Source organism: Anas platyrhynchos, chromosome 7 (assembly GCF_047663525.1).
Source record: "Anas platyrhynchos isolate ZD024472 breed Pekin duck chromosome 7, IASCAAS_PekinDuck_T2T, whole genome shotgun sequence".
NCBI lineage: Eukaryota > Metazoa > Chordata > Aves > Anseriformes > Anatidae > Anas > Anas platyrhynchos.
Window position 1 is genome coordinate 34,129,588 of NC_092593.1, and position 13,312 is coordinate 34,142,899.

A 13,312-nucleotide genomic window follows, 5' to 3' on the forward strand; every position below is an offset into this window, starting at 1 on the left:
ATTTTAATATGGACAAAATAAGTTATTTCCCCTTAGCTTTGTTTGCAAAAGTAATTCTACATAGCTCTGAGAACCATTTCTGTGGAAGTTTTCCAGAAAGCTTTCCACACGAAAAAGGGTGTGTGTGGTGTGTGTTTGTGTGTGGGAGGGTAATCCTAAGAGTGAGGCTTTGTGAAATTGTGAATAATGGAAGAATAATGGAATGTGTTGGGGAAACTTAATGATAGCTTGCAGCCAGCTTTCACTGTTAGCTATTTTGCTGTTTTGCAGTTGGCTGATGTGTTTACGTGGCATTCACCTAGATTCACACATACAAAGACTAAATATCGGGAATGACAGGATTTTTCTTACTTGAGACTTTCTATGGAGAAATAATTTGTCCCAAAGGAAGTGTTCAGCTATACAGAAATGGAGATTTCTGACTGGAATTCTGTACTATGACTTTTTCTCCCCAGTGCATTCAGCTCTCATTTCTTGCCAATGACTTTCCTCCTTTCAAATGATCTTGTTTTTATTCAAGTTTATGCTGCTGTCCTCAGCTACTGAAAACAAGTTACTCAGAAACTACAAGTCACTGGAATAAAGTGAGGTTAATCTCCGGTGTTTTTCTGTAGCTCAGTGTAAGCGACAGTGTTTATAATCTGCTTCCAGAAAAATAGAGCTAAAGCTGTAAAGGAGTGAGGATAGACGTATAAAATACAAAACTAATAAATGTTGCATAAGGCTTTTTTCTTTGCAATGTTACATCTGCGTTCTCAATTCACTCTGGCAAATAGCAAAAGGAAAACATCCATTTAACAACTTTCTCTTGCCACCACAAATCTGCATTTGAAAGCATTTCTTTGTGCCAGATGAGGTGGTAAAATAATTGTCAGAGAGTTTTAGTCAATAGAGTCCTTGGTATAAATAATGTTTCCTCAGCAACCTGAGAGTTTTGCTAGCAGACTGGGGACCTGGCCAAGAGATCCTGGTACTTCCACTCATGAAGTAGTAACTTATTTGTTTTGGAATAGGGAATCACATCCCTCAAGTGAAGGACGTGGAAGCTGGTTTAGTTTTGATTAGTCTAGAACTGGTTTGCTCTACAAATCATCTATTTTTCAGTGTGTTTGAGATACACGAGTAATTTGGCTTGCTCTCACAGATGGGGATGAGGCACAGAAATGAAACCCTATGGAAAAGCTGGATGGCATCCTGAACAGCTTCCCAGACACTAATGTTCAGGTATCCTCTCATCCATTACTGGTCATCTGACCTGGTCCTGTACCATCTGATCCCATAACTTGGCAGATGTGGGTTCCTCAGGTCAGCATCCCCAAAAGCCAGAGGAGTGTAGTCTGTGGAAGTATTAAATATCTTGAAACTTGTGTAGTTTTTGGTAGTTGTTTATAGTTTAAATAGCTTAATTAAAAACACTGTAACAGTTATTAAATACTCAGTCCATGATGGACTAATTAAGATGAAATTAAAAAGAAGAATTAGAAATATTGCTTGTGTTTAAAAAAAAAAAAAAAAAAGGTAAAATTACTTCGTCCTTTGCAATTCAGGAATAGAAATGAAATCCTATGAAACTGCAGCCCCATTTAAGGGCTATAATATAATTTGCCATGATACCTGATTGTTTGGAAGGTCAGGCATTATGATCATATAGTGAAATGAAGGTGAACTGTGTAACGTGGCTGGGAAGTGGAGCATGGAGGATCATGGTAGGGATCTTTCTTCTGGGAATCTAGAAAGCAGATGAATTCTGTAAGGGACTAAAGAAATGTAAGTAAAACTCTGGGGTGATGCAGAAAAGCTTTAAGCACTCAAGACTATTTCTTAGGGAACCATTCCAAGTGATCCGTGGCAGCCAAGGAGAAACTGCTAACTGTGCACTTTACCTTGGAAACTCGACAGTGAGCCAATTGCTAATTGCCTGAAATACCCAGACTGAAATGAGACTTGATAGAGGATGGCTCCGAGAGTCAGTGTACGTCACATCCTGACGATTTTAGATATGACTGAGATGAAGATGTTGATGTTCCATGCTGATGTCAAACTTCCAGATAACTTAATCATGCTGTATGATGAGCCCATGGCAATGAGGTGGAGTGGGCATATTTGAAAGATGGGCAGCCAGTCAATTTTTATTTATTTTTGTATTGCTTCTTTTAAAAACTGGGACGAGCCTGGATTCTGGTAGACTTCACGTGAAGCATCAGATGTCAGAACCTACCCATCAGAGGGTTTTGAATACTCAGCCACTCCATAAATACACTTTCTGAACAGTATGAAGTTCATAGTACAGTGTAGAAGGAGTTAGTGTTGCTAATACCCATTGGAAAAAATAGCTCTGTATTCAGAATATTTTTAGTAGTTTCAATTTCTTTTGGAAGGACACTAGCTATGGCTGAATATATGACTTAATTGTACTGGCAGCCTTCTGATAATTATTAGTGTGAAGTGGAAAGTTTACCACTGGTACTATTTTATGTAATATTGTATTGTATTAGTAACATTATTAACATTCTGAGAGTTGCTCAAAGACCTAGATGCAAAGTTTTTATGCTCTTTAGAAAAAGGGCAATTAATTTCTTTGTGCTCAATGAAGTAGGGACATCTGCAAATTATAGTTCTGGTATATAATTGCATGTTTTGAGTAGAGCACTGAATGCTAGTAGAAATATAAACTATGTGTAGCAATAAACATATCATCCAAGTCCTGCAAAATAAGTAGACATTAGTTATTGCTATTTTAGTTTCATGTAATTGAACTATTTATTCTGTTTAAGTTTTTTCTGATCTCTTTTTGTAGCTTGAAGAGAAAATTAGGAAGGGAAAAAAATTAACAACCTTGAAGTGACTGAGGGAATGATTGAGACCTTGCTAATCTTCTCATATATGGTTTACAGAAGTTGGGCAAGTATTATCAAAATTGCTGGTAATACTTTAAAATTAAGGCATATCCCAATTCTTTACACTTAGTATTTACCTCCTTTCTCATTTTGAAGGCTAAACACTTTGTAATGTGGTAGGTAACTTTGACTGAAAAGGCTAGAGGAAATCTTTCCTTGCCAAGAATTTCATCTCTACAAAGATGAGTTGATCTCAACAAGACTTCTTGTGGGCTCAGTTGTATACGGATAAGTCTTGGGATGGCATCCTGTGAGTCAAATCTATCTGCCTCCAATGAGGTCGTTGCCACAAACACCAAAAGTGACAGTGCAACAGGTCAGACAGATGGTTGTCTTGCTCTCTGGAATCATGCCAGTATTTCGTTATATATATTTATAAATGTGTTATGTGAACTTTGCAAAGGAAGCATTGGTTGTGAGCAAATATGTGTGTATTGTTTATTGATATTCAATTGAATGCAGTAAAAGGCCCTATGAGAATAAAGCAGTATTTTTCTTTTCCATCTTACGTGGAAGAGCATTCAGCATTAGTCTTTTTGCATGGAAATGCCAGGCATGATTTTGGTTTGCATGACTGACCTCCTATCTCCCAGAAACAGTTACCACCAAAATGTTTCTTGTTCATCTGTGTCCTTCAAAAGAAAAATTAAAGTATTATTGCAGCTCCTGTGGTAGCTTTTGGGGGTACAATGTTTTGTAATCTTGGGTTTTCTGTCACAGTTTCCATTGCAGAACAGTTTTTGATAGAAATTTAAAATAGGTAATGATATTGATAGATTTATATCACTCCATAATGTTAAAATACCCATGGAAAATGACGAAGGAGGAAATAATTATTTGTAAAACAGTTTAAAGCTGAAAGTACGATGAAAACTCTTCAGATTTTATTGCACTGGACATGTTTCAAAGTGCTTCTGTGCTATTGCCTACATATACATAGCACACTTAGGGATGCTCCATGTTTCTTGCCAGCAGAACTGTGAGAATATGGGAGGGTGTCTTCATGTGTAAGGATTCAGCAGTATTAAAAAGCAAGCCTATTTTTGAATTTGGCAATTGTGAACTCAAAACACAAGTCTTTCCTTAAATATTTATAATATGTGACTGCTAGACAGTGTGTTTTGGAAGTAAGTGATGAGGCTGAACAAAAATGAATGTGGTACCTCCTTGTCTGCACATCTGCATTTCTAAAGATCAGGCAGAATTTGACAACAGACTAAAGATTGTTTCATTCTTTGCGGATTCCTTCTCTTTATCTATATTGTATTTCTGGAACTGGTATCCATGGCAATTTGCAAGGATGACTTGGGAGCTAGGCTTTAAAGCATCTATGAGTTCCTCCTCTAACATATTTTGCAATGTGACTTTGTGAGTTCATTTATAGAGGTGAGCTGTCGTAAGCAGTGTATTTAAAATCCTTTTTTTTCCCCTAGTGCACACAGAATGTCCATTTTTAGTACAGTGGAAAATCCCTATGGATTTGGTTCAGTTTCTGTAAAAACCCTGAAATCCAGATACTGCTGGATACACCTGAATGGTTTTTATAGCTTAGAATAAAACGCGAATGGGTTTTAGGTGAGCTGTAATGGCTAAGGATGGTGATTTATACTTCAGTGATCTTTATCAAGTGATCTTTCAGTAACCGAAATTTTGATGAATCTCCAATTTACTAATAATACTATTTAAAGTTCTGAGCATCTTCAAAGCCATGTATACTAAATCTTTTGGGGAAGAGCAGAGGAATGACCCAGGGCAAATACTTTGTAATGCTATTTTAATTTTAGAAACCTTTGGAGCTATAGAGCCATCAGTATGATCCAAAGCCAAGGCCTGAGATTTAGTAAGCCATTATTTCCTCAACACCATCTTCTCTTATTTCCCCAACACCATCTTCTCTTAAAACACAATTTATCTGTCTTTTGCTTGGAGCTTTTAGAAGCCTCTATGCAGTTCTGAGTCCTTTAGCCCAGTTCAACAAAGTTTTGGTTTGATCAATAGGTCTGTGTTGCCATGAAGTTACATTTATTCTCTATTGGAGTTTTCACTGGGTACAGGAAATGTAAGGTGCACGCCTCTCTCTTACTATGGTTATTCTGTCAGCCATGGACTTACTATTTCATCTCCCGTTTCTTCAACTCCTGGCTCCCTTAGGAGCTGATCTTAAGACTTAGCAGTCTGAGAGAAAGAAATAAATAAAATTCTTGACTGAGCTTGTTAACTTGATTATTTGACATAAAACCTACTTAAATATAAAGCAAATTGGGATTTCTACCTTGGTTATTACATTTGGTAATTTTAATGTACATTAAATGCTTTAAAGTCAATTTAATGTTATTTTAAGCTCTTAGTGGAGTTGTATTACAGTCTAAACTTGATCAACAACCTTAATACTGAAATCCTTAGACACAGTAGAAGGAAGCATAATTCAGGAATGCAGTAGGTCACAGTACTTTTGTAATCCTTCAAAACTGTTGGAATTGTTGGATTTTGCTCCAAATGGGTTGTTTACCTTGGGGTACTTTTATATATTGTGAAATAAATTTACAAAACATACAAAAACTTAAAACTGCAAGTCCAAAAACCTCATTCAGTTTTAATGCTTGCATCAAATCTAGGAAGACGAGGCTTTGCCTCCTAACCTAAAATGCAGTGCTCTTGCTTTTCTCTCACCTCTTCTTGTATGAATATTTTTGTCTTCTCTGGTTTTATATTCAGTCATCTGTTACACCCAAACATTGTAGACTGTAAATCAGAAGTGAGTTTTTTCAGTACGGAAAGTAATGGGCACAATTTTGATTTCAATTACTTAGCTGCTAAAAATAGACTAACTCCTTATGTGCAGTTTACATCTATGAAACCAAGCTTAAAAAGTGGTTCTTTTGGAGTAGCTGACCAGTACTGGAAGTTAGCGAAGTACTGAAGTTGGTCAGGACATCCCGAGATCCTCCCTCAGTCTGCTGGGGTTGCTGTACCTACTGCAGGCCAGGTTGCTGCTCGCCACTGTTGCTTCAAGGCCTTGCCAACGGCTTTGCAGTCAGCTTGGGGACCACCGGGAGCTCCAGGTCTTTCTCTGCAGAGCTGCTTTCCAGTCACAATCAGTATTTTGCTTTGAGATATTCAAATGAATATTTTTACATATTACAGGAAATGATTAAGTTGAGAACATAGACATGTAGGTACTGCTTACATAAACACCTTTCCTCTTGTCATAAGAATTTTCTCATTGACTTGAGTAAGACCATAGGTTAAGACATCCAGTGGTCTGTCCTCACTGTACTCAACAGAAAGCAGGAGCACTAAAGTGAAGTGGTGGAGAAGAAAGGTTGAGTCAAGTTTTAGGAAGTAAGAATGCAGTTATCCAAGCTAGACCTTAAATGTGGCCCTAAAGCATTTTGTACTGAATATCTGTGGAGTAAGCAGAGATCTCAGAGTTCTCCTTTGGAGTTCGCTGACATAAATAGATTTAGGTTCCGATTCCCCATGCAGCTAATGGGCAAAAATGCTTTAGGAATTGCCCAGTTTGAAGAAGCTAAGAGAATAAGCAAAGATGCAGAGGACTGGCTTTGTGGAGGTGATTCTTGTTGCAGTTGAAAGATGTTTAGCATAAAAGATGTTTAGATATTTAGCATAAACCAATAGCATTAAAAAAATTAAATTATTCAAATGGCATTGCTTTTATAGGTTGGCAAATGCCAGTTGTTGGAAATGTTTTTTGCTTAAGTTGTTCTATTGAATTGTAAAATATTATGTAGATATAATTGATTAATCTAAAGATTTAGTTTGCCGTATTTTGGTGTCTGTTTTGTTAGTTAAGTTTCAAATTTATTTTTGAAGTACTGTGCTGTGAAAGTAATTTCACTTTGGTGGATATATTGTTCATTGATTTCTGAAAACAAAGCTTTTTTCTTTATGGGATTTTCTTTTTTTTATATATATATTTTTAATTTTTATTTTTATTTACAGTATATTCTATATTACAAAGCACTTAAAACTTTAAAAATGACCTTGCTTTCTCTGAAGTTCTTTTTAATACAAATGGAAATTAAAATCTTAATCATAAAAATAATTTAACTACTACCCTGCATGATAAATTAATTAAAAAGGTATAAAAAGGTACAAGGAAAATGTAAAAAATGCATTTCTTGGCTATTTAAAAAATAATTCTGACACGCTGTCATGTTTCAATGGCATACATGCCAGTAGAAGCATCTCCTGGTACTCTCATGAGTCTTTTCACCCTTAGGCTCTCTTTGCTACATTTCTGTGCCATTATATCCCTATTGCAATAAGTCTGCATGAGGACTCCCAGGCGGAGTGGACAAGACCCTTTGCTTTGGGAGCGTGGTGAGGCTATGCCAGCCCTGCAGAGCTCCCTGACTTTCTTTCTTTTCTGACTTAAGAGTCCTGGTTCAGTCATCTCTGCAGTGTCCCAGAATATCAACATAGCAGGCACCTGCTGGCTTGGCAACAATAAAATCCTCAGTTTATCCAAGACCCTCTCTCTCCTTAAGTCTTGCTTTACTAATAGGACTCCTAGAGAGATGTCTTGGAGCACATGGGACTCCTGAACCTACCTGGTGTCCAAGGGATAGGATTTCTTAGATTCTTTCCTTGGGATCAGTAGAAACCTGAGTAGAAAGTTTAGGAAATGCAGCTCTTCTGTGGCACAAATTCTCTTTATTCCCCACTGGCCAGGGGTTACCTACTGTTGTGCATTCAATTTTGCTCTGAGTTCAGGTGGATACTTTATTCATATTAACCTGTAATTTATATAAAATAATTCCTGATGCTATACAAATGTGAAATTTTATTTAGGACTAATTAAAACACTAATTAAAAGATGATGATTACTCTGAGAAAGTGTGTATTTGTCACTTATGGACTCAACAGAATCATAAGTCCCTGTTTTTACCACTTAGTGTTAATATTTCTCTAAAGGCAATTTAGACATCTGTGCATTGTGAAGCCATTCAAAACTGCTCTACTAGACTGACTTATTAAAAACATGTTATCTAATTCAACAGCTCATTGCTCCAAGCAAACCAGCTGGCATAGCACAGAGCTAGGAAAAAACAATGGAAGATGAATTCAGAGGGCAGAGTTGGTTATATTACAAGAGATCTTTGGCAGGTAGGAAATAATATCTTTTTATTTTCTGTTTAGTAGAATAATAACAATTCTGTTGCAATTGCTTATCTGCTGCTTCAGTAAGTTGATGTGGAAGATCTCTTGAATCAGCAAGAACTAGAAAGCTTACAAGGCTCTTGGAAACTATTTGTCAGTTTGGGTTTTAATATGTTCAGCCTGTGCCTTCACCAGCTGGTGCAGATGTGTTGAAAGATGCAGAACAACCATGGCTCTGTTTTTAAGATCTGTTATGGCTACACTGCAATTTCTCAGCCTGGAGTTAATGTAATAAACGGGGTTTTGCCTGTGACAGAAGTTGCTCATGGCCAGTACATTGGGATAGAAAGCCTAATATTTGCAATGTTAACCAGATCTTAACAGGAGTGTGTCCTCAAAACTAGGGGATGGTGTAGGCCCTGAAGACTACAAAGGAACATGTAAATACTGGAAAAGATGGAATAGTTATTTGGATTATGTTGACTGCTTTGAGGTTATTGGAAGATGCATTAAGAATGAATTTTTAGGCATCTCCACATCACCTAATGTCAAAATGTCATTTTGACATTTAAAGGTCATAGTGCTGTAATCTTTTCAAAGTCATGCAGGTTCTGGTAGTGTACGTATTCTATACTACTGAACTAGGACACTGAAGCTACAATGTTTTCTAAAGGAACTTTGGGTGGCCTAAGGAAAAATCTGTGTGGACCAAAACTGAATAAAGGAGGACACTAAGAAGGACAGTAGGACTGTATGAAGTAGGACTCTATGGAAAACAGCAGTGGCTGCAATATAATCTATAACTTGCATCTTAACTCTGTTTTATAAACCAATGTACATACTTGTGAATGTGGCACGGTGAACAATTCAGGGTTTTTCTTAAGAGAAATACATCCCCATAACTTGTAGAGCCCTATATATGATGCCAGCATAATAGTAGTAGATTGGCTAACCTGAGCAATAACAGAATCATATGTGCATTCCCAGCATATGTTTTTAGTAAATGAAATCCATTTTTTTCACTGAGCCTTTTGGGAAGTGTAGCTGTGACTAGAGGGCTCTGTCCTATGTGCTTCAAGTTTCCAGAAATTTCAAGATACCCACTTTTAATTTTTATTTTTCTGATAAATAACTAATATGTCCTGCTTCAGTTGGACTTGCAACTGTTTCTCTTGAAACTTTTGTTATGGTTAGCAATAAGTGTCTAGCTCTTTTCCCCTAGAATTATTGACTAAGAAAGCAAATATTTGTCAAACCTACTGATTGTCTAAATGAACCTTTAAAAAGGAAAGCATTAGTCTTTGCAATATGTGTTTGCATCTGAACATGTGTACAATATCTCTGATTAATGGGAGAAGTTTGAAGTAGATTTTCACGATATTCTTTGTGGAAAGAATCTTAGTAGCTGCGTATGTATAGTGCATCCCAGCTTCATTTTATGGAGAAGGACTAGATCAGCAGCATTAAATGGCAACTGGTTTTATTTGGTACTCATTTGCTATTTGCTCTTGGGTTTTGTGAGTTACAACATTTGAACAGGAAGAAAAAACTACTGTCATGCAAAATCGAAGTTAAAACCTTATATTTTTATGTTGTTCACTGAAATACTGATTACCCTGGAATTCTGGCAGTGTCCCACTGACCCATACCTCTGGCCCACTATTGAGGAAAGGAACGTGCAGAATTAAAAGGATATTTTTATTTTTAATTGTTACAAATGTCAATCAGTGCTTTAGAGGGCCTTCTCATAGCTGGTGTTTTTCTAGAAAAAAATGTTACTCTCTGGACCTGTTCAGCATGGTGGCTGTTGATCGGAAATAGGCTAGATTAAAATACCCTTTCTATCCTGGAACCGATACAGACATCTGTGTTTGTACATATCCATATTCCTTCAAATTGATTCTGTCTGTCTCTAAAAATACTTTCACATACTGTATTTGTCTTGCAGAAATGAAATTTTCTCTAATGTCCAACATAATGAAAAATTGGATTAAATATCTTAGGACAGATTTGTCTTTCAGATGTTTCGCCATCATTTTCCATTATAATGACTAGTAACATCAGGCAGAGATGTTACCTTCATCATTTGTCTCTTTTTTTCCCTCCTTTCTGCCTCCATTTCTGTCACAGAATGATAAACATATCCATGCTCATTATCAGAGATTTGATATGAACAAGTAAGTCTGAATTTCAAGTAGAGCTCTTTCAGGGCAAGGTAGATGAGCTTTATTAACTGGTCTGTTCCATTTGGCTGCGATTTTGTTTTGATTAACTTAAAGTCATAAAGGAAGAGGGCCAAATTGGCTTCCACGTTTCCTGAATGTCTGCTAGGAACACAGTCATTAAAATGTGATAATTATAGTGCAAAGGAGCATATTTTATACTTTCTATAGGAACTGCCTTGAAAGAATAGAGACTCGTCTTTTTGTGTTTCTGCCATATCTGTCCACAGATATGGTCTGGGAAACAAACAAAATAAACACCTAGTAGCTGGTTTGATAAGTGCCACTTACAACCTAGATGCATCCAATAATTATTTGAAGAAAAAATATCAATATTAGGAATAAAACTAACCACTGCCTACCTATTCTGGGGCAAGCGTAGTTCAAAGTTGACATCAGAAATTGGCCCAGGGCTTCAAGACTCTACAGCATTACAATTCCCTTTGTAAATCAAGTCCGAGCTCCACTCTGGCATTTTCCCACGGCTAGTTTAGCATCTCAAAGATCCAGTAGTGAGGCAATAATAAAGGTGTACTATGGCTTTCTCTGACAGCTAATTACTGTGTTTCTGCTCCCGGTGGGTCTTTGTCTGAATATTTGGGAATGTAAGCTACCTTTTTACACTTCGCTGCAGTCTTACACTTTGAGCAATGCTGTTGTCTACAGATGTTAGCCTTTGGACATGTTAGGTTTTCACTTGATGCTTTTAGACTAAGGAACTCAAGATTTGATGCTGGTAATTAAGAAATCAGTAGGGTGATAAAGATGACTGTGTAGCTGACTGTTATTGATGTTGATAAAGTGTAGACACCATTTCCCTTGGAACTTCCCAGTTTTGCAAAACCTTCCTAAAGCTACCTGATAGACATCACTTGTGATTTGAGCTGGGAGAAACCAGGATGTTAAGGACTCTCCTCATTTTATATTGAACTGATACTTTTGCTAGGGCCAATTTTATGTACTTTTTATGCATTTTATTTGAAGTGTTAGTGGTTCTTTTAATGTCATTTATCATTCTTGTATCCCAATGCATAATGAAGACTGTAACTCTCTCCCTGCCTCTTTTCCACCTTCCAGAGTAACCCTATCCTTCCCTTGAGATTTTGAGAAGAGCATCAGGAAAACTTAATGGATGTAATTTATTTTGAATATCTGGTAGCATAGGTTTGCCTGTCTAACTATCCACATATACAGAGATGTACACTTTCCATAAATCTGTGTGTGTTTATGCAATGGGACACCCTATGGTCATGAATATGCCTATGTATGTCTGTGCATCTACACACGTGCATCCCTATTTTTGCAATTAAACTAAATATACAGTCATGATTCATTCTACAAAACGTCCTTCCAAAAAAAATAAAGTTCCACAGAATGATTTATAATTTGCTAGGAGATGGGGAGGCTCAGACATTCGTAGCTACAAAAAGTTGATGAGTGATTAATGATCATCGTTTGTGGACCCCTCTATTTTTGGACTCTTTGAAATTATCTCAGTAAAAAGGAAATGAACAGTATTTCTAGAAGCTTATGTCTGTAAAAAAACATTCTATGATGTTTCATTAAGTAGATTATTATGCTTTTAGAACATGATTTCTTCCATTTTTATTTCATCCCTTAACTTTGAGAAGCCTTTCTTCAGCCTCAGCAGTTGGTAACATTTAATTTTGTGTCATTTTATGTCTTTAGAGATGTGTTGACATTTCTGGTTTTCAGAATCACATTTTTACATTCTGTCATCAGCCTGAGTGTTATAAAATTCTGCATTAACCTTTCTAACACATTTAGGTGTTATACAGAAGATACTTTTTACAGAATAATGTGTTATTCATTAACTAGGTAGTAGATATTCTATGAAAGAATTGTCTGAACACCAAAACTCAGTGAAGATAATCATACATATATGCATTAATAGTTTCTGGGCATGGCACATAATTATTATTCACATAATAGTGAACCTGGAATTTCCTTCAGGAAAAAGTCACATCTCCAAATATGCACTTGAGCTGTGAGGCAGTGTCCACTCATCTTGGCTTCCCACAGTTTTTAAAAGTCTCTGGGTTGGTTTGAAAGAGCCTGCCAATGTTTAAAGGACTCTGGGGAAGAAAAGAAAAACGTCCACATGCAAAATTGCTCACCAGCCCTTAAAGCACCGTGGATGGTTCTGATGTGTGAGGGATGTTCTGCTTCAGCATGAGATGATGAATTTAACTGAGGGCAAAAATGTGTCCCGATGTGTCAGTAGTTGTGCGTTGAATCTGATAAGCATGTTATACTCATTTGTCATATAACTTCATGTACTTCTATAGCTATTTAAAGGTTAGTACCAGAAATTGTCAAAGTATATTCAATCTTAGCATAATCCAAACATATTACATGCTGTAAGTACAGATTTTAACGTGAGGAATAGCTACAGTTCACGAGGACATGCCCCAAACTGATGAATGTTACCGTGAGTATTTGTACCCACACAGACTTTTAAATGTTGAAGTGTTTAAATGTTGAAATTCTGGGTCAGGTCCCACAAGCAGTCCATGTGCATCAGTGTGGGGCTGCCTTTGAGTTTCAGATGCTCTCAGCAGGGGTTATTAGCTTGGGCACTGAGTCACAGTGACCCAGCTCCACTGCTTTGCCTTTCAGAGCAGCCTTGGATGGCTGCAGGTCAGAACTGCTTGCGCTGCTCTCTGCGGTGTAAAAATTACTGCTGGAAATTGAAACAAGGCTTACCTTGGCAGTGTGTCACTCTTTAGACAGGGTCTTCTAAAGTCTCTGCATTTTTAACCTGTGACAGCCAGGTTAGAATTCCAACTTTGCTCTCTGTCAGTGATCAGGGATTGAAGAAGTGACTTTTTCACGCATTTCCAATCATAACTGTATAGTTAATAATTCACACAATCCAACCACTCCATGGGCATTTACTTCACCAGCCAGCTGATATTCTAATATGTCCAGAGAGCAAAGATCTAACAATCAACTTCTATTCCTATAATTGTGTAACAAAAACACACTTAGAGACAGAAAAGGAGGAAGGAGAGCGGTAGAGTCACAGTGTTTGTTCTGCTAAAAATG

The 13,312-nt window shown here is 37.0% G+C and overlaps 1 protein-coding gene across 14 annotated transcripts in view; it reads left to right on the forward strand.

Annotated features, from left to right (window-relative positions):
* Nucleotides 1-13,312, forward strand: part of ZNF804A (zinc finger protein 804A) — a 448,502-nt gene that overhangs the window by 345,114 nt on the left and 90,076 nt on the right. For 11 of the 14 annotated variants that reach the window (XM_072040465.1, XM_072040467.1, XM_072040466.1 and 8 more), the window contains one exon: nucleotides 7,922-8,027. The exons of the other annotated variants lie outside the window; for them this stretch is intronic. In XM_072040465.1, the coding sequence (XP_071896566.1) occupies nucleotides 7,980-8,027 (48 nt within the window). In that variant the 5' untranslated portion in view covers nucleotides 7,922-7,979. The remainder of the gene's footprint in view (nucleotides 1-7,921; nucleotides 8,028-13,312) is intronic. 14 annotated transcript variants of the gene reach the window in all.